At 37.8% G+C, this 25,889-nt stretch overlaps 1 protein-coding gene across 1 annotated transcript in view; it reads right to left on the reverse strand.

Moving 5' to 3' along the window:
* Positions 1–14,314: 14,314 nt before the first annotated feature.
* The window catches only part of LOC306928018 (uncharacterized protein), a gene marked incomplete at its 3' end in the record, with an annotated part of 12,766 nt that continues 1,191 nt past the window's right edge, over positions 14,315–25,889 (reverse strand). The window contains exons 3-8 of the mRNA XM_079507937.1: positions 25,567–25,815; positions 22,991–25,107; positions 17,260–22,298; positions 16,714–17,136; positions 14,898–15,312; positions 14,315–14,329 (exon numbers count right to left, since the gene is read on the reverse strand). Of these exons, the coding sequence (XP_079364063.1) occupies positions 14,315–14,329; positions 14,898–15,312; positions 16,714–17,136; positions 17,260–22,298; positions 22,991–25,107; positions 25,567–25,815 (8,258 nt within the window). The remainder of the gene's footprint in view (positions 14,330–14,897; positions 15,313–16,713; positions 17,137–17,259; positions 22,299–22,990; positions 25,108–25,566; positions 25,816–25,889) is intronic.

A 25,889-nucleotide genomic window follows, 5' to 3' on the forward strand; every position in this document is an offset into this window, starting at 1 on the left:
TGTGCATCCAAGTTTTTCTTCTGCTCGTTTAGCTCATTGAACTGATGCTCCAGAGTCATCTTTAGTCTTTGTACATCATCATCTTTGTGGCAAATGCTGTCAATTTTCCTTTTGATTTCTTCATTTGTTTTCTCGCTAAGCTCTTTGAGTTTTGTTCTTTGGTTTTCAATGGTATTCAATGTTATTAACACTTCATCCTCTTTCATTTTCAATTCTGACAAATCCTTTTCCAGATATATCTTCTGCTGATCCACATCAGTCTTCATTTGTTTTAGATGTTCTTTTTCTTGAGTGATGGTCTCCATGAAGATTTCATTGTCTGCTTTCTTCTGCATTACATCGTTCTTTACCTTTTCCAGTTCTGCTTTCTCCACTTGGATCAAGGCATTATTGTTTTGCAGGTCTGTTATTTGTATTTTGATGTCATCGTCTTTCATTTCCTGTTCCTTTTGTTTGGTAGAAAGATCATCCTTCACTTTCTCAAGATCTCTCTTTTCATTTTCAACTTGGACAATCTGATCGTTTATCATATCCTTATCTCTGTTTACCTCATCAAATAAGCTGTCACACTTTTCTGATTTGTTCATGAGGTCGACCTTCATGGCTTCCATATGTTCCCTTTCTTCTTGCACTTCTGTCTTAATTTGATCCAACTCATCTGATTGCGTTTGAAGGTCAGCCTGCATCATTTCATTGTCAACTTTCTCTTTGTCCACGTTGTTCTTCAGCGTGTCAACTTCTTCCCTTTCTCTCCCGAGCTCTTCCTTGAGCTGGTTAAGTACTTGACTTTCAAACAAAATGTCCTGCTTCCAATCATTTCTCATGTCCTCTTTGAGTGTTTTTATGTCTGACTTCATGCTCATCAGAGCACCCATCTCTTTCATTATGAGGGCAAGGTGTGCATCCAAGTTTTTCTTCTGCTCATTTAGCTCATTGAACTGATGCTCCAGAGTCATCTTTAGTCTTTGTACATCATCATCTTTGTGGCAAATGCTGTCAATTTTCCTTTTGATTTCTTCATTTGTTTTCTCGCTAATCTCTTTGAGTTTTGTTCTTTGGTTTTCAATGGTATTTAATGTTATTAACACTTCATCCTCTTTCATTTTCAATTCTGACAAATCCTTTTCCAGATATATCTTCTGCTGATCCACATCAGTCTTCAATTGTTTTAGATGTTCTTTTTCTTGAGTGATGGTCTCCATGAAGATTTCATTGTCTGCTTTCTTCTGCATTACATCGTTCTTTACCTTTTCCAGTTCTGCTTTCTCCACTTGGATCAAGGCATTATTGTTTTGCAGGTCTGTTATTTGTATTTTGATGTCATCGTCTTTCATTTCCTGTTCCTTTTGTTTGGTAGAAAGATCATCCTTCACTTTCTCAAGATCTCTCTTTTCATTTTCAACTTGGACAATATGATCGTTTATCATATCCTTATCTCTGTTTACCTCATCAAATAAGCTGTCACACTTTTCTGATTTGTTCATGAGGTCGTCCTTCATGCCTTCCATATGTTCCCTTTCTTTTTGCACTTCTGTCTTAATTTGATCCAACTCATCTGATTGCTTTTGAAGGTCAGCCTTCGTCATCTCAATGTCAATTTTCTCTTTGTCCATGTTGTTCTTCAGCGTGTCAACTTCTTCCCTTTCTCTCCCAAGCTCTTCCTTGAGCTGGTTAAGTACTTGACTTTCAAACAAAATGTCCTGCTTCCAATCATTTCTCATGTCCTCTTTGATTGTTTTTATGTCTGACTTCATGCTCATCAGAGCACCCATCTCTTTCATTATGAGGGCAAGGTGTGCATCCACGTTTTTCTTCTGCTCATTTAGCTCATTGAACTGATGCTCCAGAGTCATCTTTAGTCTTTGTACATCATCATCTTTGTGGCAAATGCTGTCAATTTTCCTTTTGATTTCTTCATTTGTTTTCTCGCTAAGCTCTTTGAGTTTTGTTCTTTGGTTTTCAATGGTATTCAATGTTATTAACACTTCATCCTCTTTCATTTTCAATTCTGACAAATCCTTTTCCAGATATATCTTCTGCTGATCCACATCAGTCTTCATTTGTTTTAGATGTTCTTTTTCTTGAGTGATGGTCTCCATGAAGATTTCATTGTCTGCTTTCTTCTGCATTACATCGTTCTTTACCTTTTCCAGTTCTGCTTTCTCCACTTGGATCAAGGCATTATTGTTTTGCAGGTCTGTTATTTGTATTTTGATGTCATCGTCTTTCATTTCCTGTTCCTTTTGTTTGGTAGAAAGATCATCCTTCACTTTCTCAAGATCTCTCTTTTCATTTTCAACTTGGACAATCTGATCGTTTATCATATCCTTATCTCTGTTTACCTCATCAAATAAGCTGTCACACTTTTCTGATTTGTTCATGAGGTCGTCCTTCATGGCTTCCATATGTTCCCTTTCTTTTTGCACTTCTGTCTTAATTTGATCCAACTCATCTGATTGCTTTTGAAGGTCAGCCTTCGTCGTCTCAATGTCAATTTTCTCTTTGTCCACGTTGTTCTTCAGCGTGTCAACTTCTTCCCTTTCTCTCCCGAGCTCTTCCTTGAGCTGGTTAAGTACTTGACTTTCAAACAAAATGTCCTGCTTCCAATCATTTCTCATGTCCTCTTTGATTGTTTTTATGTCTGACTTCATGCTCATCAGAGCACCCATCTCTTTCATTATGAGGGCAAGGTGTGCATCCAAGTTTTTCTTCTGCTCGTTTAGCTCATTGAACTGATGCTCCAGAGTCATCTTTAGTCTTTGTACATCATCATCTTTGTGGCAAATGCTGTCAATTTTCCTTTTGATTTCTTCATTTGTTTTCTCGCTAAGCTCTTTGAGTTTTGTTCTTTGGTTTTCAATGGTATTCAATGTTATTAACACTTCATCCTCTTTCATTTTCAATTCTGACAAATCCTTTTCCAGATATATCTTCTGCTGATCCACATCAGTCTTCATTTGTTTTAGATGTTCTTTTTCTTGAGTGATGGTCTCCATGAAGATTTCATTGTCTGCTTTCTTCTGCATTACATCGTTCTTTACCTTTTCCAGTTCTGCTTTCTCCACTTGGATCAAGGCATTATTGTTTTGCAGGTCTGTTATTTGTATTTTGATGTCATCGTCTTTCATTTCCTGTTCCTTTTGTTTGGTAGAAAGATCATCCTTCACTTTCTCAAGATCTCTCTTTTCATTTTCAACTTGGACAATCTGATCGTTTATCATATCCTTATCTCTGTTTACCTCATCAAATAAACTGTCACACTTTTCTGATTTGTTCATGAGGTCGTCCTTCATGGCTTCCATATGTTCCCTTTCTTTTTGCACTTCTGTCTTAATTTGATCCAACTCATCTGATTGCTTTTGAAGGTCAGCCTTCGTCGTCTCAATGTCAATTTTCTCTTTGTCCACGTTGTTCTTCAGCGTGTCAACTTCTTCCCTTTCTCTCCCGAGCTCTTCCTTGAGCTGGTTAAGTACTTGACTTTCAAACAAAATGTCCTGCTTCCAATCATTTCTCATGTCCTCTTTGATTGTTTTTATGTCTGACTTCATGCTCATCAGAGCACCCATCTCTTTCATTATGAGGGCAAGGTGTGCATCCAAGTTTTTCTTCTGCTCGTTTAGCTCATTGAACTGATGCTCCAGAGTCATCTTTAGTCTTTGTACATCATCATCTTTGTGGCAAATGCTGTCAATTTTCCTTTTGATTTCTTCATTTGTTTTCTCGCTAAGCTCTTTGAGTTTTGTTCTTTGGTTTTCAATGGTATTCAATGTTAACACTTCATCCTCTTTCATTTTCAATTCTGACAAATCCTTTTCCAGATATATCTTCTGCTGATCCACATCAGTCTTCATTTGTTTTAGATGTTCTTTTTCTTGAGTGATGGTCTCCATGAAGATTTCATTGTCTGCTTTCTTCTGCATTACATCGTTCTTTACCTTTTCCAGTTCTGCTTTCTCCACTTGGATCAAGGCATTATTGTTTTGCAGGTCTGTTATTTGTATTTTGATGTCATCGTCTTTCATTTCCTGTTCCTTTTGTTTGGTAGAAAGATCATCCTTCACTTTCTCAAGATCTCTCTTCTCATTTTCAACTTGGACAATCTGATCGTTTATCATATCCTTATCTCTGTTTACCTCATCAAATAAGCTGTCACACTTTTCTGATTTGTTCATGAGGTCGACCTTCATGGCTTCCATATGTTCCCTTTCTTCTTGCACTTCTGTCTTAATTTGATCCAACTCATCTGATTGCGTTTGAAGGTCAGCCTGCATCATTTCATTGTCAACTTTGTCTTTGTCCACGTTGTTCTTCAGCGTGTCAACTTCTTCCCTTTCTCTCCCGAGCTCTTCCTTGAGCTGGTTAAGTACTTGACTTTCAAACAAAATGTCCTGCTTCCAATCATTTCTCATGTCCTCTTTGAGTGTTTTTATGTCTGACTTCATGCTCATCAGAGCACCCATCTCTTTCATTATGAGGGCAAGGTGTGCATCCAAGTTTTTCTTCTGCTCATTTAGCTCATTGAACTGATGCTCCAGAGTCATCTTTAGTCTTTGTACATCATCATCTTTGTGGCAAATGCTGTCAATTTTCCTTTTGATTTCTTCATTTGTTTTCTCGCTAAACTCTTTGAGTTTTGTTCTTTGGTTTTCAATGGTATTCAATGTTATTAACACTTCATCCTCTTTCATTTTCAATTCTGACAAATCCTTTTCCAGATATATCTTCTGCTGATCCACATCAGTCTTCATTTGTTTTAGATGTTCTTTTTCTTGAGTGATGGTCTCCATGAAGATTTCATTGTCTGCTTTCTTCTGCATTACATCGTTCTTTACCTTTTCCAGTTCTGCTTTCTCCACTTGGATCAAGGCATTATTGTTTTGCAGGTCTGTTATTTGTATTTTGATGTCATCGTCTTTCATTTCCTGTTCCTTTTGTTTGGTAGAAAGATCATCCTTCACTTTCTCAAGATCTCTCTTTTCATTTTCAACTTGGACAATCTGATCGTTTATCATATCCTTATCTCTGTTTACCTCATTAAATAAGCTGTCACACTTTTCTGATTTGTTCATGAGGTCGTCCTTCATGCCTTCCATATGTTCCCTTTCTTTTTGCACTTCTGTCTTAATTTGATCCAACTCATCTGATTGCTTTTGAAGGTCAGCCTTCGTCATCTCAATGTCAATTTTCTCTTTGTCCATGTTGTTCTTCAGCGTGTCAACTTCTTCCCTTTCTCTCCCAAGCTCTTCCTTGAGCTGGTTAAGTACTTGACTTTCAAACAAAATGTCCTGCTTCCAATCATTTCTCATGTCCTCTTTGATTGTTTTTATGTCTGACTTCATGCTCATCAGAGCACCCATCTCTTTCATTATGAGGGCAAGGTGTGCATCCACGTTTTTCTTCTGCTCATTTAGCTCATTGAACTGATGCTCCAGAGTCATCTTTAGTCTTTGTACATCATCATCTTTGTGGCAAATGCTGTCAATTTTCCTTTTGATTTCTTCATTTGTTTTCTCGCTAAGCTCTTTGAGTTTTGTTCTTTGGTTTTCAATGGTATTCAATGTTATTAACACTTCATCCTCTTTCATTTTCAATTCTGACAAATCCTTTTCCAGATATATCTTCTGCTGATACACATCAGTCTTCATTTGTTTTAGATGTTCTTTTTCTTGAGTGATGGTCTCCATGAAGATTTCATTGTCTGCTTTCTTCTGCATTACATCGTTCTTTACCTTTTCCAGTTCTGCTTTCTCCACTTGGATCAAGGCATTATTGTTTTGCAGGTCTGTTATTTGTATTTTGATGTCATCGTCTTTCATTTCCTGTTCCTTTTGTTTGGTAGAAAGATCATCCTTCACTTTCTCAAGATCTCTCTTTTCATTTTCAACTTGGACAATCTGATCGTTTATCATATCCTTATCTCTGTTTACCTCATCAAATAAGCTGTCACACTTTTCTGATTTGTTCATGAGGTCGTCCTTCATGGCTTCCATATGTTCCCTTTCTTTTTGCACTTCTGTCTTAATTTGATCCAACTCATCTGATTGCTTTTGAAGGTCAGCCTTCGTCGTCTCAATGTCAATTTTCTCTTTGTCCACGTTGTTCTTCAGCGTGTCAACTTCTTCCCTTTCTCTCCCGAGCTCTTCCTTGAGCTGGTTAAGTACTTGACTTTCAAACAAAATGTCCTGCTTCCAATCATTTCTCATGTCCTCTTTGATTGTTTTTATGTCTGACTTCATGCTCATCAGAGCACCCATCTCTTTCATTATGAGGGCAAGGTGTGCATCCAAGTTTTTCTTCTGCTCGTTTAGCTCATTGAACTGATGCTCCAGAGTCATCTTTAGTCTTTGTACATCATCATCTTTGTGGCAAATGCTGTCAATTTTCCTTTTGATTTCTTCATTTGTTTTCTCGCTAAGCTCTTTGAGTTTTGTTCTTTGGTTTTCAATGGTATTCAATGTTATTAACACTTCATCCTCTTTCATTTTCAATTCTGACAAATCCTTTTCCAGATATATCTTCTGCTGATCCACATCAGTCTTCATTTGTTTTAGATGTTCTTTTTCTTGAGTGATGGTCTCCATGAAGATTTCATTGTCTGCTTTCTTCTGCATTACATCGTTCTTTACCTTTTCCAGTTCTGCTTTCTCCACTTGGATCAAGGCATTATTGTTTTGCAGGTCTGTTATTTGTATTTTGATGTCATCGTCTTTCATTTCCTGTTCCTTTTGTTTGGTAGAAAGATCATCCTTCACTTTCTCAAGATCTCTCTTTTCATTTTCAACTTGGACAATCTGATCGTTTATCATATCCTTATCTCTGTTTACCTCATTAAATAAGCTGTCACACTTTTCTGATTTGTTCATGAGGTCGTCCTTCATGCCTTCCATATGTTCCCTTTCTTTTTGCACTTCTGTCTTAATTTGATCCAACTCATCTGATTGCTTTTGAAGGTCAGCCTTCGTCATCTCAATGTCAATTTTCTCTTTGTCCATGTTGTTCTTCAGCGTGTCAACTTCTTCCCTTTCTCTCCCAAGCTCTTCCTTGAGCTGGTTAAGTACTTGACTTTCAAACAAAATGTCCTGCTTCCAATCATTTCTCATGTCCTCTTTGATTGTTTTTATGTCTGACTTCATGCTCATCAGAGCACCCATCTCTTTCATTATGAGGGCAAGGTGTGCATCCAAGTTTTTCTTCTGCTCGTTTAGCTCATTGAACTGATGCTCCAGAGTCATCTTTAGTCTTTGTACATCATCATCTTTGTGGCAAATGCTGTCAATTTTCCTTTTGATTTCTTCATTTGTTTTCTCGCTAAGCTCTTTGAGTTTTGTTCTTTGGTTTTCAATGGTATTCAATGTTATTAACACTTCATCCTCTTTCATTTTCAATTCTGACAAATCCTTTTCCAGATATATCTTCTGCTGATCCACATCAGTCTTCATTTGTTTTAGATGTTCTTTTTCTTGAGTGATGGTCTCCATGAAGATTTCATTGTCTGCTTTCTTCTGCATTACATCGTTCTTTACCTTTTCCAGTTCTGCTTTCTCCACTTGGATCAAGGCATTATTGTTTTGCAGGTCTGTTATTTGTATTTTGATGTCATCGTCTTTCATTTCCTGTTCCTTTTGTTTGGTAGAAAGATCATCCTTCACTTTCTCAAGATCTCTCTTTTCATTTTCAACTTGGACAATCTGATCGTTTATCATATCCTTATCTCTGTTTACCTCATCAAATAAGCTGTCACACTTTTCTGATTTGTTCATGAGGTCTTCCTTCATGGCTTCCATATGTTCCCTTTCTTTTTGCACTTCTGTCTTAATTTGATCCAACTCATCTGATTGCTTTTGAAGGTCAGCCTTCGTCGTCTCAATGTCAATTTTCTCTTTGTCCACGTTGTTCTTCAGCGTGTCAACTTCTTCCCTTTCTCTCCCGAGCTCTTCCTTGAGCTGGTTAAGTACTTGACTTTCAAACAAAATGTCCTGCTTCCAATCATTTCTCATGTCCTCTTTGATTGTTTTTATGTCTGACTTCATGCTCATCAGAGCACCCATCTCTTTCATTATGAGGGCAAGGTGTGCATCCAAGTTTTTCTTCTGCTCGTTTAGCTCATTGAACTGATGCTCCAGAGTCATCTTTAGTCTTTGTACATCATCATCTTTGTGGCAAATGCTGTCAATTTTCCTTTTGATTTCTTCATTTGTTTTCTCGCTAAGCTCTTTGAGTTTTGTTCTTTGGTTTTCAATGGTATTCAATGTTATTAACACTTCATCCTCTTTCATTTTCAATTCTGACAAATCCTTTTCCAGATATATCTTCTGCTGATCCACATCAGTCTTCATTTGTTTTAGATGTTCTTTTTCTTGAGTGATGGTCTCCATGAAGATTTCATTGTCTGCTTTCTTCTGCATTACATCGTTCTTTACCTTTTCCAGTTCTGCTTTCTCCACTTGGATCAAGGCATTATTGTTTTGCAGGTCTGTTATTTGTATTTTGATGTCATCGTCTTTCATTTCCTGTTCCTTTTGTTTGGTAGAAAGATCATCCTTCACTTTCTCAAGATCTCTCTTTTCATTTTCAACTTGGACAATCTGATCGTTTATCATATCCTTATCTCTGTTTACCTCATCAAATAAGCTGTCACACTTTTCTGATTTGTTCATGAGGTCGACCTTCATGGCTTCCATATGTTCCCTTTCTTCTTGCACTTCTGTCTTAATTTGATCCAACTCATCTGATTGCGTTTGAAGGTCAGCCTGCATCATTTCATTGTCAAGTTTCTCTTTGTCTACGTTGTTCTTCAGCGTTTCAACTTCTTCCCTTTCTCTCCCGAGCTCTTCCTTGAGCTGGTTAAGTACTTGACTTTCAAACAAAATGTCCTGCTTCCAATCATTTCTCATGTCCTCTTTGAGTGTTTTTATGTCTGACTTCATGCTCATCAGAGCACCCATCTCTTTCATTATGAGGGCAAGGTGTGCATCCAAGTTTTTCTTCTGCTCATTTAGCTCATTGAACTGATGCTCCAGAGTCATCTTTAGTCTTTGTACATCATCATCTTTGTGGCAAATGCTGTAAATTTTCCTTTTGATTTCTTCATTTGTTTTCTCGCTAAGCTCTTTGAGTTTTGTTCTTTGGTTTTCAATGGTATTCAATGTTATTAACACTTCATCCTCTTTCATTTTCAATTCTGACAAATCCTTTTCCAGATATATCTTCTGCTGATCCACATCAGTCTCCATTTGTTTTAGATGTTCTTTTTCTTGAGTGATGGTCTCCATGAAGATTTCATTGTCTGCTTTCTTCTGCATTACATCGTTCTTTACCTTTTCCAGTTCTGCTTTCTCCACTTGGATCAAGGCATTATTGTTTTGCAGGTCTGTTATTTGTATTTTGATGTCATCGTCTTTCATTTCCTGTTCCTTTTGTTTGGTAGAAAGATCATCCTTCACTTTCTCAAGATCTCTCTTTTCATTTTCAACTTGGACAATCTGATCGTTTATCATATCCTTATCTCTGTTTACCTCATCAAATAAGCTGTCACACTTTTCTGATTTGTTCATGAGGTCGACCTTCATGGCTTCCATATGTTCCCTTTCTTCTTGCACTTCTGTCTTAATTTGATCCAACTCATCTGATTGCGTTTGAAGGTCAGCCTGCATCATTTCATTGTCAACTTTCTCTTTGTCCACGTTGTTCTTCAGCGTGTCAACTTCTTCCCTTTCTCTCCCGAGCTCTTCCTTGAGCTGGTTAAGTACTTGACTTTCAAACAAAATGTCCTGCTTCCAATCATTTCTCATGTCCTCTTTGAGTGTTTTTATGTCTGACTTCATGCTCATCAGAGCACCCATCTCTTTCATTATGAGGGCAAGGTGTGCATCCAAGTTTTTCTTCTGCTCATTTAGCTCATTGAACTGATGCTCCAGAGTCATCTTTAGTCTTTGTACATCATCATCTTTGTGGCAAATGCTGTCAATTTTCCTTTTGATTTCTTCATTTGTTTTCTCGCTAATCTCTTTGAGTTTTGTTCTTTGGTTTTCAATGGTATTTAATGTTATTAACACTTCATCCTCTTTCATTTTCAATTCTGACAAATCCTTTTCCAGATATATCTTCTGCTGATCCACATCAGTCTTCAATTGTTTTAGATGTTCTTTTTCTTGAGTGATGGTCTCCATGAAGATTTCATTGTCTGCTTTCTTCTGCATTACATCGTTCTTTACCTTTTCCAGTTCTGCTTTCTCCACTTGGATCAAGGCATTATTGTTTTGCAGGTCTGTTATTTGTATTTTGATGTCATCGTCTTTCATTTCCTGTTCCTTTTGTTTGGTAGAAAGATCATCCTTCACTTTCTCAAGATCTCTCTTTTCATTTTCAACTTGGACAATATGATCGTTTATCATATCCTTATCTCTGTTTACCTCATCAAATAAGCTGTCACACTTTTCTGATTTGTTCATGAGGTCGACCTTCATGGCTTCCATATGTTCCCTTTCTTCTTGCACTTCTGTCTTAATTTGATCCAAATCATCTGATTGCGTTTGAAGGTCAGCCTGCATCATTTCATTGTCAACTTTCTCTTTGTCCACGTTGTTCTTCAGCGTTTCAACTTCTTCCCTTTCTCTCCCGAGCTCTTCCTTGAGCTGGTTAAGTACTTGACTTTCAAACAAAATGTCCTGCTTCCAATCATTTCTCATGTCCTCTTTGAGTGTTTTTATGTCTGACTTCATGCTCATCAGAGCACCGATCTCTTTCATTATGAGGGCAAGGTGTGCATCCAAGTTTTTCTTCTGCTCATTTAGCTCATTGAACTGATGCTCCAGAGTCATCTTTAGTCTTTGTACATCATCATCTTTGTGGCAAATGTTGTCAATTTTCCTTTTGATTTCTTCATTTGTTTTCTCGCTAAGCTCTTTGAGTTTTGTTCTTTGGTTTTCAATGGTATTCAATGTTATTAACACTTCATCCTCTTTCATTTTCAATTCTGACAAATCCTTTTCCAGATATATCTTCTGCTGATCCACATCAGTCTCCATTTGTTTTAGATGTTCTTTTTCTTGAGTGATGGTCTCCATGAAGATTTCATTGTCTGCTTTCTTCTGCATTACATCGTTCTTTACCTTTTCCAGTTCTGCTTTCTCCACTTGGATCAAGGCATTATTGTTTTGCAGGTCTGTTATTTGTATTTTGATGTCATCGTCTTTCATTTCCTGTTCCTTTTGTTTGGTAGAAAGATCATCCTTCACTTTCTCAAGATCTCTCTTTTCATTTTCAACTTGGACAATCTGATCGTTTATCATATCCTTATCTCTGTTTACCTCATCAAATAAGCTGTCACACTTTTCTGATTTGTTCATGAGGTCGACCTTCATGGCTTCCATATGTTCCCTTTCTTCTTGCACTTCTGTCTTAATTTGATCCAACTCATCTGATTGCGTTTGAAGGTCAGCCTGCATCATTTCATTGTCAACTTTCTCTTTGTCCACGTTGTTCTTCAGCGTGTCAACTTCTTCCCTTTCTCTCCCGAGCTCTTCCTTGAGCTGGTTAAGTACTTGACTTTCAAACAAAATGTCCTGCTTCCAATCATTTCTCATGTCCTCTTTGAGTGTTTTTATGTCTGACTTCATGCTCATCAGAGCACCCATCTCTTTCATTATGAGGGCAAGGTGTGCATCCAAGTTTTTCTTCTGCTCATTTAGCTCATTGAACTGATGCTCCAGAGTCATCTTTAGTCTTTGTACATCATCATCTTTGTGGCAAATGCTGTCAATTTTCCTTTTGATTTCTTCATTTGTTTTCTCGCTAATCTCTTTGAGTTTTGTTCTTTGGTTTTCAATGGTATTTAATGTTATTAACACTTCATCCTCTTTCATTTTCAATTCTGACAAATCCTTTTCCAGATATATCTTCTGCTGATCCACATCAGTCTTCAATTGTTTTAGATGTTCTTTTTCTTGAGTGATGGTCTCCATGAAGATTTCATTGTCTGCTTTCTTCTGCATTACATCGTTCTTTACCTTTTCCAGTTCAGCTTTCTCCATTTGGATCAAGGCATTATTGTTTTGCAGGTCTGTTATTTGTATTTTGATGTCATCTTCTTTCATTTCCTGTTCCTTTTGTTTGGTAGAAACATCAACCTTCACTTTCTCAAGATCTCTCTTTTCATTTTCAACTTGGACAATCTGATCGTTTATCATATCCTTATCTCTGTTTACCTCATCAAATAAGCTGTCACACTTTTCTGATTTGTTCATGAGGTCGACCTTCATGGCTTCCATATGTTCCCTTTCTTCTTGCACTTCTGTCTTAATTTGATCCAACTCATCTGATTGCGTTTGAAGGTCAGCCTGCATCATTTCATTGTCAACTTTCTCTTTGTCCACGTTGTTCTTCAGCGTGTCAACTTCTTCCCTTTCTCTCCCGAGCTCTTCCTTGAGCTGGTTAAGTACTTGACTTTCAAACAAAATGTCCTGCTTCCAATCATTTCTCATGTCCTCTTTGAGTGTTTTTATGTCTGACTTCATGCTCATCAGAGCACCCATCTCTTTCATTATGAGGGCAAGGTGTGCATCCAAGTTTTTCTTCTGCTCATTTAGCTCATTGAACTGATGCTCCAGAGTCATCTTTAGTCTTTGTACATCATCATCTTTGTGGCAAATGCTGTCAATTTTCCTTTTGATTTCTTCATTTGTTTTCTCGCTAAGCTCTTTGAGTTTTGTTCTTTGGTTTTCAATGGTATTCAATGTTATTAACACTTCATCCTCTTTCATTTTCAATTCTGACAAATCCTTTTCCAGATATATCTTCTGCTGATCCACATCAGTCTTCATTTGTTTTAGATGTTCTTTTTCTTGAGTGATGTTCTCCATGAAGATTTCATTGTCTGCTTTCTTCTGCATTACATCGTTCTTTACCTTTTCCAGTTCTGCTTTCTCCACTTGGATCAAGGCATTATTGTTTTGCAGGTCTGTTATTTGTATTTTGATGTCATCGTCTTTCATTTCCTGTTCCTTTTGTTTGGTAGAAAGATCATCCTTCACTTTCTCAAGATCTCTCTTTTCATTTTCAACTTGGACAATCTGATCGTTTATCATATCCTTATCTCTGTTTACCTCATCAAATAAGCTGTCACACTTTTCTGATTTGTTCATGAGGTCGACCTTCATGGCTTCCATATGTTCCCTTTCTTCTTGCACTTCTGTCTTAATTTGATCCAAATCATCTGATTGCGTTTGAAGGTCAGCCTGCATCATTTCATTGTCAACTTTCTCTTTGTCCACGTTGTTCTTCAGCGTGTCAACTTCTTCCCTTTCTCTCCCGAGCTCTTCCTTGAGCTGGTTAAGTACTTGACTTTCAAACAAAATGTCCTGCTTCCAATCATTTCTCATGTCCTCTTTGAGTGTTTTTATGTCCGACTTCATGCTCATCAGAGCACCGATCTCTTTCATTATGAGGGCAAGGTGTGCATCCAAGTTTTTCTTCTGCTCATTTAGCTCATTGAACTGATGCTCCAGGGTCATCTTTAGTCTTTGTACATCATCATCTTTGTGGCAAATGCTGTCAATTTTCCTTTTGATTTCTTCATTTGTTTTCTCGCTAAGCTCTTTGAGTTTTGTTCTTTGTTTTTCAATGGTATTCAATGTTATTAACACTTCATCCTCTTTCATTTTCAATTCTGACAAATCCTTTTCCAGATATATCTTATGCTGATCCACATCAGTCTTCATTTGTTTTAGATGTTCTTTTTCTTGAGTGATGGTCTCCATGAAGATTTCATTGTCTGCTTTCTTCTGCATTACATCGTTCTTTACCTTTTCCAGTTCAGCTTTCTCCATTTGGATCAAGGCATTATTGTTTTGCAGGTCTGTTTTTTGTATTTTGATGTCATCATCTTTCATTTCCTGTTCCTTTTGTTTGGTAGAAACATCATCCTTCACTTTCTCAAGATCTCTCTTTTCATTTTCAACTTGGACAATCTGATCGTTTATCATATCCTTATCTCTGTTTACCTCATTAAATAAGCTGTCACACTTTTCTAATTTGTTCATGAGGTCGTCCTTCATGGCTTCCATATGTTCCCTTTCTTTTTGCACTTCTGACTTAATTTGATCCAACTCATCTGATTGCTTTTGAAGGTCAGCCTTCGTCATCTCAATGTCAATTTTCTCTTTGTCCATGTTGTTCTTCAGCGTGTCAACTTCTTCCCTTTCTCTCCCAAGCTCTTCCTTGAGCTGGTTAAGTACTTGACTTTCAAACAAAATGTCCTGCTTCCAATCATTTCTCATGTCCTCTTTGATTGTTTTTATGTCTGACTTCATGCTCATCAGAGCACCCATTTCTTTCATTATGAGGGCAAGGTGTGCATCCAAGTTTTTCTTCTGCTCATTTAGCTCATTGAACTGATGCTCCAGAGTCATCTTTAGTCTTTGTACATCATCATCTTTGTGGCAAATGCTGTAAATTGTCCTTTTGATTTCTTCATTTGTTTTCTCGCTAAGCTCTTTGAGTTTTGTTCTTTGGTTTTCAATGGTATTCAATGTTATTAACACTTCATCCTCTTTCATTTTCAATTCTGACAAATCCTTTTCCAGATATATCTTCTGCTGATCCACATCAGTCTTCATTTGTTTTAGATGTTCTTTTTCTTGAGTGATGGTCTCCATGAAGATTTCATTGTCTGCTTTCTTCTGCATTACATCGTTCTTTACCTTTTCCAGTTCTGCTTTCTCCACTTGGATCAAGGCATTATTGTTTTGCAGGTCTGTTATTTGTATTTTGATGTCATCATCTTTCATTTCCTGTTCCTTTTGTTTGGTAGAAAGATCATCCTTCACTTTCTCAAGATCTCTCTTTTCATTTTCAACTTGGACAATCTGATTGTTTATCATATCCTTATCTCTGTTTACCTCATCAAATAAGCTGTCACACTTTTCTGATTTGTTCATGAGGTCGACCTTCATGGCTTCCATATGTTCCCTTTCTTCTTGCACTTCTGTCTTAATTTGATCCAACTCATCTGATTGCGTTTGAAGGTCAGCCTGCATCATTTCATTGTCAACTTTCTCTTTGTCCACGTTGTTCTTCAGCGTTTCAACTTCTTCCCTTTCTCTCCCGAGTTCTTCCTTGAGCTGGTTAAGTACTTGACTTTCAAACAAAATGTCCTGCTTCCAATCATTTCTCATGTCCTCTTTGAGTATTTTTATGTCTGACTTCATGCTCATCAGAGCACCCATCTCTTTCATTATGAGGGCAAGGTGTGCATCCAACTTTTTCTTCTGCTCATTTAGCTCATTGAACTGATGCTCCAGAGTCATCTTTAGTCTTTGTACATCATCATCTTTGTGGCAAATGCTGTCAATTTTCCTTTTGATTTCTTCATTTGTTTTCTCGCTAAGCTCTTTGAGTTTTGTTCTTTGGTTTTCAATGGTATTCAATGTTATTAACACTTCATCCTCTTTCATTTTCAATTCTGACAAATCCTTTTCCAGATATATCTTCTGCTGATCCACATCAGTCTTCATTTGTTTTAGATGTTCTTTTTCTTGAGTCATGGTCTCCATGAAGATTTCATTGTCTGCTTTCTTCTGCATTACATCATTCTTTACCTTTTCCAGTTCTGCTTTCTCCACTTGGATCAAGGCATTATTGTTTTGCAGGTCTGTTATTTGTATTTTGATGTCATCGTCTTTCATTTCCTGTTCCTTTTGTTTGGTAGAAAGATCATCCTTCACTTTCTCAAGATCTCTCTTTTCATTTTCAACTTGGACAATCTGATCGTTTATCATATCCTTATCTCTGTTTACCTCATCAAATAAGCTGTCACACTTTTCTGATTTGTTCATGAGGTCGACCTTCATGGCTTCCATATGTTCCCTTTCTTCTTGCACTTCTGTCTTCATTTGATCCAACTCATCTGATTGCGTTTGAAGGTCAGCCTGCATCATTTCATTGTCAACTTTCTCTTTGTCCACGTTGTTCTTCAGCGTGTCAACTTCTTCCCTTTCTCTCCCGAGCTCTTCCTTGAGCTGGTTAAGTACTTGACTTTCAAACAAAATGTCCTGCTTCCAATCATTTCTCATGTCCTCTTTGAGTGTTTTTATGTCTGACTTCATGCTCATCAGAGCACCCATCTCTTTCATTATGAGGGCAAGGTGTGCATCCAAGTTTTTCTTCTGCTCATTTAGCTCATTGAACTGATGCTCCAGAGTCATCTTTAGTCTTTGTACATCATCATCTTTGTGGCAAATGCTGTCAATTTTCCATTTGATTTCTTCATTTGTTTTCTCGCTAAGCTCTTTGAGTTTTGTTCTTTGGTTTTCAATGGTATTTAATGTTATTAACACTTCATCCTCTTTCATTTTCAATTCTGACAAATCCTTTTCCAGATATATCTTCTGCTGATCCACATCAGTCTTCATTTGTTTTAGATGTTCTTTTTCTTGAGTGATGGTCTCCATGAAGATTTCATTGTCTGCTTTCTTCTGCATTACATCGTTCTTTACCTTTTCCAGTTCTGCTTTCTCCACTTGGATCAAGGCATTATTGTTTTGCAGGTCTGTTATTTGTATTTTGATGTCATCGTCTTTCATTTCCTGTTCCTTTTGTTTGGTAGAAAGATCATCCTTCACTTTCTCAAGATCTCTCTTTTCATTTTCAACTTGGACAATCTGATCCATTATCATATCCTTATCTCTTTTTACGTCCTCAAATAAGCTGTCACACTTTTCTGATTTGTTCATGAGGTCAACCTTCATGGCTTCCAATTTTTTCCTCTCTTCTTGCACTTCTGTCTTAATTTGACCCAACTCATGTGATTGCTTTTGAAGGTCAGCCTTCGTCAACTCAATGTCAATTTTCTCTTTGTCCACGTCGTTCTTCAACATGTCAACTTCTTCCCTTTTTCTCCCAAGCTCTTCCTTGAGCTGGTTAAGTACTTGACTTTCAAACAAAATGTCCTGCTTCCAATCATTTCTCATGTCCTCTTTGAGTGTTTTTATGTCTGACTTCATGCTCATCAGAGCACACATCTCTTTCATTATGAGGGCAAGGTGTGCATCCAAGTTTTTCTTCTGCTCATTTAGCTCATTGAACTGATGCTCCAGAGTCATCTTTAGTCTTTGTACTTCATCAGCTTTGTGGCAAATGCTGTCCATTTTCCTTTTGATTTCTTCATTTGTTTTCTCGCTAAGCTCTTTGAGTTTTGTTCTTTGGTTTTCAATGGTATTCAATGTTATTAACACTTCATCCTCTTTCATTTTCAATTCTGACAAATCCTTTTCAACGTTAATCTTCTGCTGATCCACATCAGTTCTCATTTGTTTGAGATGTTCTTTTTCTTGAGTGATGGTCTCCATGAAGATTTCATTGTATGCTTTCTTCTGCATGACTTCGTTCTTGAGTTTTTCCAGTTTTGCTCTCTCTACTTGGATCAACGCGTTACTTCTTTGCAGATCTTGTAATTGTCTTTTGATTTCATTGGCTTTCATTTCTTCTTCGGTTTGTTTGATATCTTTTTCAAGATCTTTCTTTTTCTTTTCAAGTTGTACCATCTTCTGCTTTATCATTACCTTTTCTCTGTTCATATCCTCAAATAAGTGGTGACTCTTTTCTAATTTGTTCATTAGGTCAGCCTTTATGATTTCCAATGTTTCCTTTTCGTCTTGCATGTCTATCTTCACTTCAGGCTGTTCGGTTTGCTTTTGAGTGTCAGTTTTCGTTAACTTAACACCTACTGTCTCTTTGTCCATCCGGTATTTCAACCAATCAACTGCATCTTTTTCTTCCTCCAAATCATCCTTGTGCAGGTCAAGTTCTTGCCTTTTCACCAAAAGTTCCTGCTCCCCTACATTTCTCATGTCCTCTTTGAGCGTTGTCATGTCTGACTTAATTATTCTCAAAGCATCCATCTCTTTTTTTATGAGGGCAAGGTGTGCATCCAAGTTTTTCTTTTGTTCATTTAGCTCTTTGAACTGTTTCTCCATTTTCATTTTAAGTTTTTCTACATTATAATTTTTGTGGCCAATGCTGTCCATTTTCCTTTTGATTTCTTCATTTGTTTTCTCTGTCAGCTCTTTGAGTTTTGTTCTTTGTTTTTCTTGTTCCTCTTTGAATCTAGAAACTTGGTTCTGGAGAATTTTCCTCTCTCTGTCATGCTCTGCTTCTTTACGTATCAACTCAGATGACTGTTTATCAATTCTCTCTTTCTCCTTGTCCATTGCATTTTGGTCTTCGGTTATGTTCCTCTTCTGTTGTTCCAGATATGCTTTTTCATTCTTCATGTCCTCCAAAGCAGAAGTCATATCTGCCCTCTTCTTTTCAATATCAATTTCCATGTGTTCCAGTTGAGCTCTGTCCTGGACTATGGTACTTTGCAATTTCAACATGTCCCGTCTCTCATTCTCAACTTGTTCCTTAAAATTGTCTAGTTGTTGTCTGTGGAATTTATTTTCCTCCAAAATGGTTTTGATTTCTTCCCGTTGGTTGTGAATTATATTCATCAAGTCTGTTATGGGCTTGATTTCCTTCATGGACTCATTCATTTCCTCCTTTTGCCTTTGCATCTTTATCTTCATGATGTCCAACTTGTCCCTCTCTCTCAAGGTCTTCTCCAGCCTTTGGTCCAGCTCTCTTCTTCTTTTTCTTGTTTCTGTGTTGAGTAAATCTCTTTCTCTTTTTATATCAGCCCTCGTCATTTCCATCTCCTCCCTCTTTCTCAAACTCTTTCGAGCGGCATGCTCATTTTCTCTCCTGCTTTTCTCCAACTCAGACTTCAACAATTCCATCTCTCTTATTTCTCTCGTCATTGCTTGCATCTTGTCATCAAGCTCTTGTTTTTGTCTTTGAATGTCATCTCTCGCTTGATTGGTCTCATCTCGTTCCATTTGAGTTCGATTTACTATATGTTTTAACTCCTCTCTTTTGGCTTCCATTTCAGATTTCACTCTTGCGATGTTATCTTTCCAGATAGTCTTCTTGGCTCTCAGCTTTTCAATCTCATCTCGTTGCTTCTTCAAATTAGCCTTTAGGATACCCAGACTTTCTATTTCCCCTTTACTCGTTTCCAAGCAAACCTGGATCTCTTGCCTCATCTTTTGAAGGGAAGTGAAGTCAATACTGAAGCCCTCAGTTACATGTTTTTTCCCTTCTTTTTCCAGTTCCATTTCATCTCTCTTTCTAAGTTTCAGCTCACCCAGACTCTCATCCACTGTATCATCCATTAAGTCTCTGTTTATCTCTGTTTTCAGTTGTTTCAAATCTTCTCTCTTGCTTGCTGCATCCTCTATGACAGGTGTCATGGCCTGTTTCAGCTGTTCTATCTCAGACCTCTGTTTCAGCTCAGCTTTTCCTTCCTTTTGTGCATCTTTGTCAGAACCATCCTTCATGATTTCTATTTGACTCTTCTTTTGTTCTTTTCTCACAGTCATTTCAAATTCCTCCCTTTGTTGCTGAATAACAGCAGCCTGGTTCTCCATGTTTTTCTTCTCTCTGTTGATTTCTTCCATGGACTCATTCATTTCCTCCTTTTGCCTTTGCATCTTTATCTTTGTGATGTCCAACTCGTCCCTCTCTCTTAAGGTCTTCTCCAGCCTTTGGTCCAGCTCTCTTCTTCTCTTTCTTGTTTCTGTGTTGAGTAAGTCTCTTTCTCTTTTTACTTCAGCCCTCATCATCTCCATCTCCTCCCTCTTTCTCGTGCTCTTCCGAGCGGCTTGCTCATTTTCTCTCCTGCTTTTCTCCAACTCAGACTTCAACAAATCCATCTCTCTTATTTCTCTCGTCATTGCTTGCATCTTGTCATCAAGCTCTTGTTTTTGTCTTTGAATGTCATCTCTCGCTTGATTGGTCTCATCTCGTTCCATTTGAGTTTGATTCACTATATTTCTTAACTCCTCTCTTTTGGCTTCCATTTCAGATTTCACTCTTGCGATGTTATCTTTCCAGATAGTCTTCTTGGCTTTCAGCTTTTCAATCTCATCTCTTTGGTTCTTCAAATCAGCCTTTAGGATACCCAGATTTTCTATTTCCCCATTAGTCATTTCCAAGCAAATCTGGATCTCTTGCTTCATCTTTTGAAGGGAAGTGATGTCAACACTGAAGCCTTCAGTCACATGTTTAGTCCATTCTCTTTCCATTTCCATTTCATCTCTCTGTCTAAGTTTCAGCTCACCCAGACTCTCATCCACTGTATCATCCATTAAGTCTCTGTTTATCTCTGTTTTCAGTTGTTTCAAATCTTCTCTCTTGCTTGCTGCATCCTCTATGACAGGTGTCATGGCCTGTTTCAGCTGTTCTATCGCAGATCTCTGTTTCAGCTCAGCTTTTCCTTCCTTTTGTGCATCTTTGTCAGAACCATCCTTCATGATTTCTATTTGACTCTTCTTTTGTTCTTTTCTCACAGTCATTTCAAATTCCTCCCTTTGTTGCTGAATAACAGCAGCCTGGTCCTCCATGTTTTTCTTCTCTCTGTTGATTTCTTCCATGGACTCATTCATTTCCTCCTTTTGCCTTTGCATCTTTATCTTCATGATGTCCAACTCGTCCCTCTCTCTCAAGGTCTTCTCCAGCCTTTGGTCCAGCTCTCTTCTTCTTTTTCTTGTTTCTGTGTTGAGTAAGTCTCTTTCTCTTTTTATATCAGCCCTCGTCATTTCCATCTCCTCCCTCTTTCTCAAACTCTTTCGAGCGGCATGCTCATTTTCTCTCCTGCTTTTCTCCAACTCAGACTTCAACAATTCCATCTCTCTTATTTCTCTCGTCATTGCTTGCATCTTGTCATCAAGCTCTTGTTTTTGTCTTTGAATTTCATCTCTCGCTTGATTGGTCTCATCTCGTTCCATTTGAGTTCGATTTACTATATGTTTTAACTCCTCTCTTTTGGCTTCCATTTCAGATTTCACTCTTGCGATGTTATCTTTCCAGATAGTCTTCTTGGCTCTCAGCTTTTCAATCTCATCTCGTTGCTTCTTCAAATTAGCCTTTAGGATACCCAGACTTTCTATTTCCCCTTTACTCGTTTCCAAGCAAACCTGGATCTCTTGCCTCATCTTTTGAAGGGAAGTGAAGTCAATACTGAAGCCCTCAGTTACATGTTTTTTCCATTCTTTTTCCAGTTCCATTTCATCTCTCTTTCTAAGTCTCAGCTCACCCAGACTCTCATCCACTGTATCATCAATCATGGTTTTGTTTTTGTCCATCTCTGTTTTCAGTTGTTGCAAATATTCTCTCTTGCTTCCTTCACCCTCCATATCAGGTATAATGTCCTGTCTCAGATGTTCTATCTCTGTCCTCTGTTCCAGCTCAGCTCCTTCCTTTTGTGCATCTTTGTCAGAACCATCATTCATGATTTCTATTTGACTCTTATTTTGTTCTTTTCTCACAATCCTTTCAAATTCCTCCCTTTGTTGCTGAATAAGAGCAGCCTGGTCTTCCATGTTTTTCTTCTCTCTGTTGATTTCCTTCATGGACTCATTAATTTCCTCCTTTTGCCTTTGCATCTTTATCTTCATGATGTCCAACTCGTCCCTCTCTCTCAGGGTCTTCTCCAGCCTTTGGTCCAGCTCTCTTCTTCTCTTTCTTGTTTCTGTGTTGAGTAACTCTCTTTCTATTTTTATTTCAGCCCGCATCATTTCCATCTCATCCCTCTTTCTCGTGCTCTTCCGAGCAGCTTGCTCATTTTCTCTCCTCCTTATCTCCAACTCAGACTTTAACAATTCCATCTCTTTTATTTCTCTCTTCGTTGCTTGCATCTTGTCATCAAGCTCTTGTTTTTGTCTCTCGATATAGTCCCTCAAGAGGTCTGCTTGCTTAACATCATCTTGGTGGAGACCATCCTTTTCATCTATCACCGTTGTCTTTTGATTTCTCTTTAATTGTAACCTCAAAATATCTGTTTGAGTATGCATCTCCATTTCGCTTTGTTCCAAATGTGTCATTTTTAACCCAATTTGTATCTCTTGTTTGTGGCTTTGAAGGTCAGTAATTTCTTTTATTAGTCTTTCAATTTCATAATTTTCTTTCTGCAAGTTGTCCATTTCTCTCTTTATTTGGTCTTTTATGCTCTCCTCCTCCTCCATGAGTTTGGAGATCTGATTCTCTGTGTATTTCTCTTGTTCATTCTCAGTTTCTTCACCTTGTTGCTGAACTTGGATTTGAACTGATGTTTTTGTTGCTTGTCTTAAAGAACTTGTGTGTTCATCCTTTGCTTCCTCTTTGTTGGCCAGTGTTTCAAAAGTTATATGTCGTAGCTCTATCTTTTGACGGGTTTCCTCTGTTTTCCATCTTCTGAGATAATCCTTCATGTAATTCAGCGTATCCTTTGTGAATACAAATAAATAAATTGTTATTTCATGCCCAGTTAACATTAACATAGCAACCATTTAAAAAATAATATACAGTGTATATACATTTATAAGCACTAAGACACTTTGGTAGATGTTTGGGTTTTCTAGTTGCATTAGACCGGTCCTGAAATACCAAAAGCCTGAAGCCTGTAGGCATTCTTGCAGAAAAGTACTTAATGTGTTTTTCTATATGATTTTGATGTGCTGAATCCATTTCTGCCATATGCCAAGTGATACCAGTCACCGTTTTGTCAGAAATTAAGAAATTAGCATAATTAACCACAAAAAACTGAAAATTGGCTATAACTCTGATTAATAATTGTGTGCTTAATGTGTTGTTTCTATATTATTTTGATGTGCTGAATCCAACGAGTCACCGTTATGTTAGAAATTGAGTAATTAGCATAATGAATCAATTAAAAACTAGAAATAGCTATAATTTTGTCCAGTCAGCTATAATTTTAGCTGACTGATCTCATTATTATCATTATCATTTTTAAGAATGACTTCTACTTGAATTACTACTTTGGAATTTTTGTATTAGCAATATACCAATATAGAAAAGGCTTTTTTACTTGACTGTAGGCTTGGACCTCTTTTTGTATTCCCAATACCAATATAGAAATTGCCAAACAACTGGACAGTGTAGAAGAAGGATCACTTACCTTATCCCTTCTTATTTTCTTTTTGTCCTCCTCGATCAGCCTTTGCATCCTGTGGACCTCCTCCATAGCATTGTGGACCTCTGTCGTTGCTTTTTGTATGCTTGCTTTAATCTCACTCACATTCTGAATCTTACTCAATGTCTCCTGCATCATCTGTCCGAGCTCTTCCTTTTGACGCTGTATCTTCAGCCTCATGATTTCTAACTCATCCCTCTCCCGCACGCTCTTCTCGGTCTTGAGTTCCACCTCCCGTCTCTTCTTCTGTGATTTATAATTCATCCATTTGATTTGGCTCTTTTCTTCTTCCAAATCCTTCCGACTCTGCTCTGCATCTTCTTTCACTACCCTCAATACATTTCTAATTTCTTCCACCTCTGTAACCAATTTACGGATTTCAGCATTAACCTGGTTTGTCTCATCCCGTTCTATGTCACCGTGCTCTGTTTCCTTATGGTTTTCCATTCCTGTGTCTCTTTGCCATAACATATCCCTGGTTCTGTCAACCTCTTCAGATAGTCTCTGGATGTCAGTTGTTATATTTTTTATTTCATCACTGTCCTCAATGCGGTCCTCAATGTTGGCCTCCGACATCTGTAAATCAACCAATGTTGTCTCAATCTGTTGTGATGCATCTCTTTCTCCCATCTCCTGTTTGGCTTGCTCTACCTCGGTTTTCATCTTCTCTATAGCTTCCTTTTTTCTCCTGACAACCTTCATTCTCTTTTCCAGGTCTTTTTTCTTTAGTTCAATCTCAGAGTTCAACACTTCCAGCTCTCTTATCTCCCTTTTGGCCTTATGGAACTTGTCGTCAAGCTCCTGTTTTTCCCTTTGGATGAGTTCCCTTGTGCGATTCAGTTCATCCATCTCTGTTTTTGCAAGTTTCTTGTCTCTTTCTAGTTGCTCTCTCTGTTTGACGATTTCAGTTTTCATTTGGTCTATCTCGTCTTTCTCAGATTGTGCCTTTGACATCTTCTCTTCAGTGTCGTTTTTTTGTCTCTGCACATCCAGTTTCATCTGCATCAACTTGTCCATTTCCATCTTTATCATAGCCATCTGTATATCATTCTCTTCTCTTTGACTTTGATCTTCTATAGTAATTACATGTTCCTCTCCCAACCTCAGTTTCATTTGCTGATCCTGCTCTCCCTTGTCCAGCTCATCCCAAAGGCTTTCTATCTCTCTCTTAACTTTGTTGAGCTCATCAATTTGCCTTTCATAGGGGTCCTTATCAAGCGTATGTTTTTCTCCTTGTTCCACTGCTTCAGTGTTGTCCTTTTGGTCCTCATCTTGTTGAATGCTGAGGCCAGCCGTCTCTTTACCTCCCTCTGTCTCATCATGCACTCTGACAACTTGTTGCATTGTGGATTTCTGCTCACTGTCCGTTTCAGCCCACCTTTGTTTATATGTCTTCATATTGTGCTTCATCTGCTCAATTTTCTCTTTATGTTGTGCAATTTCCTCTCTTTTCTTCTCCAATTCTTGGCGTAGGTTTGCAATCATATTTTCCATTCTGTCTTTTGCTTGGTTTGTTTCAACAACAATGTTCTTATTGTGTTGTATCTGGTTTTGGATATCAGTATTCATCCTCTCTATTTGGTCCTGCTCTTGTGAAACTTTCTTTTTGTATTCTAAATGTTGTGGCGTCAGATAGCTGTACCTCATCAATTGTAATTTGTGTCGGTAACTGATGATCTCATTGCATCCTCTGTTCAGAATGTCTCTCTCCGTTTGTAGATTAGCACACATTTGTTCAATTTGAAGTTTTTCTTTGTTATGTTGTTCTTTGCTTTTTTGAAGTTTTTCATTGACATGTTCCATCTTTTCTTGAAGTCCCTCCATTAAAAGGCTCTGCTTGATCTTTTCTGCAGTCAGTTGCTTAATGTCTTCCTGTTGTTCTTCTATCTTTGCCTTCATGAAGTCAATTTCTTCCCGTTCTCTTTTTGTCCCTTTCCAAAGTCTTTCTATCTCATCTATTGCTTGCATTGTTTCTTTTCTTCGTCTTTTAAGAACAGCTCTCCTTATTTCTATGTCATCTTTTGTTTCTTTCTCTTCTGTTTGTTGCGTATCTAATGTTTGATTCTCTGTTTGCGTCATCTTGCTGTTTTGTTGTTTTTGCTCTGGTGGTACAAATTAACAAGTTAGCCAATTAGGATCGTATCAGTAACCAAATTTAACTTTAGATTTATTTTAGATGGATAGTCATTACTTCCATACAACCTTAATTCAGATTATATTAATAACTGTGCCGTTATTTTATCTATGATTAAACTTCCAAAGCACTTTGCTTTGGGTGGGAAGAATAGGGGCAACTGAAGTATTTTATGTCACAAGGCAAAGGAATATTATCATTGGTGGGGTCTTTTACTGTAACCCATGGCCTTTAACCCTAATGTAGACTCAACAGCTCAAATCCATCATGCATAAACTGGGGCGGTCCCCAGTTCAAATATAATTATTTTCGAGGGTACCTATGCAGTTCAAATTAAATAGTGATTATTTTCGGGGGGTCGCTGCCTGAAAAGGTTGAGAACCACTGACCTGGAGAATGAACAGTTGCCATTCCGTGAATGTCTTACCTAAGTCAGCCATGAGATCAGGCTCGTTCAGCATCAGAATCTGGTAGAGCATTGCTTTGGTTTGCGGTGGACCTTTCTCCACAGACTGGAACAATGCTCTCAGTTGGTCTCGTGTGCTCTGAGCTCCAGCGATAGCAGTTGTTTCCTCCTGCGGGATGGGCTGCAGCGAGAGCCATGCCTCTATGATGGCTTCAGCTGAGCTCACCCTGGCAATGATCTGCTCCCCCACTTCCTCCAGGAAGGATCCCACTGAAACATATATTAGCAATATATTATTAGGAATAAACTTAGTACACATTGGTGGAAGAAGTACTGAATTGTTA

The sequence above is a fragment of the Electrona antarctica genome, assembly GCF_951216825.1.
Source record: "Electrona antarctica genome assembly, chromosome: 8".
Classification (NCBI taxonomy): Eukaryota; Metazoa; Chordata; class Actinopteri; order Myctophiformes; family Myctophidae; genus Electrona; species Electrona antarctica.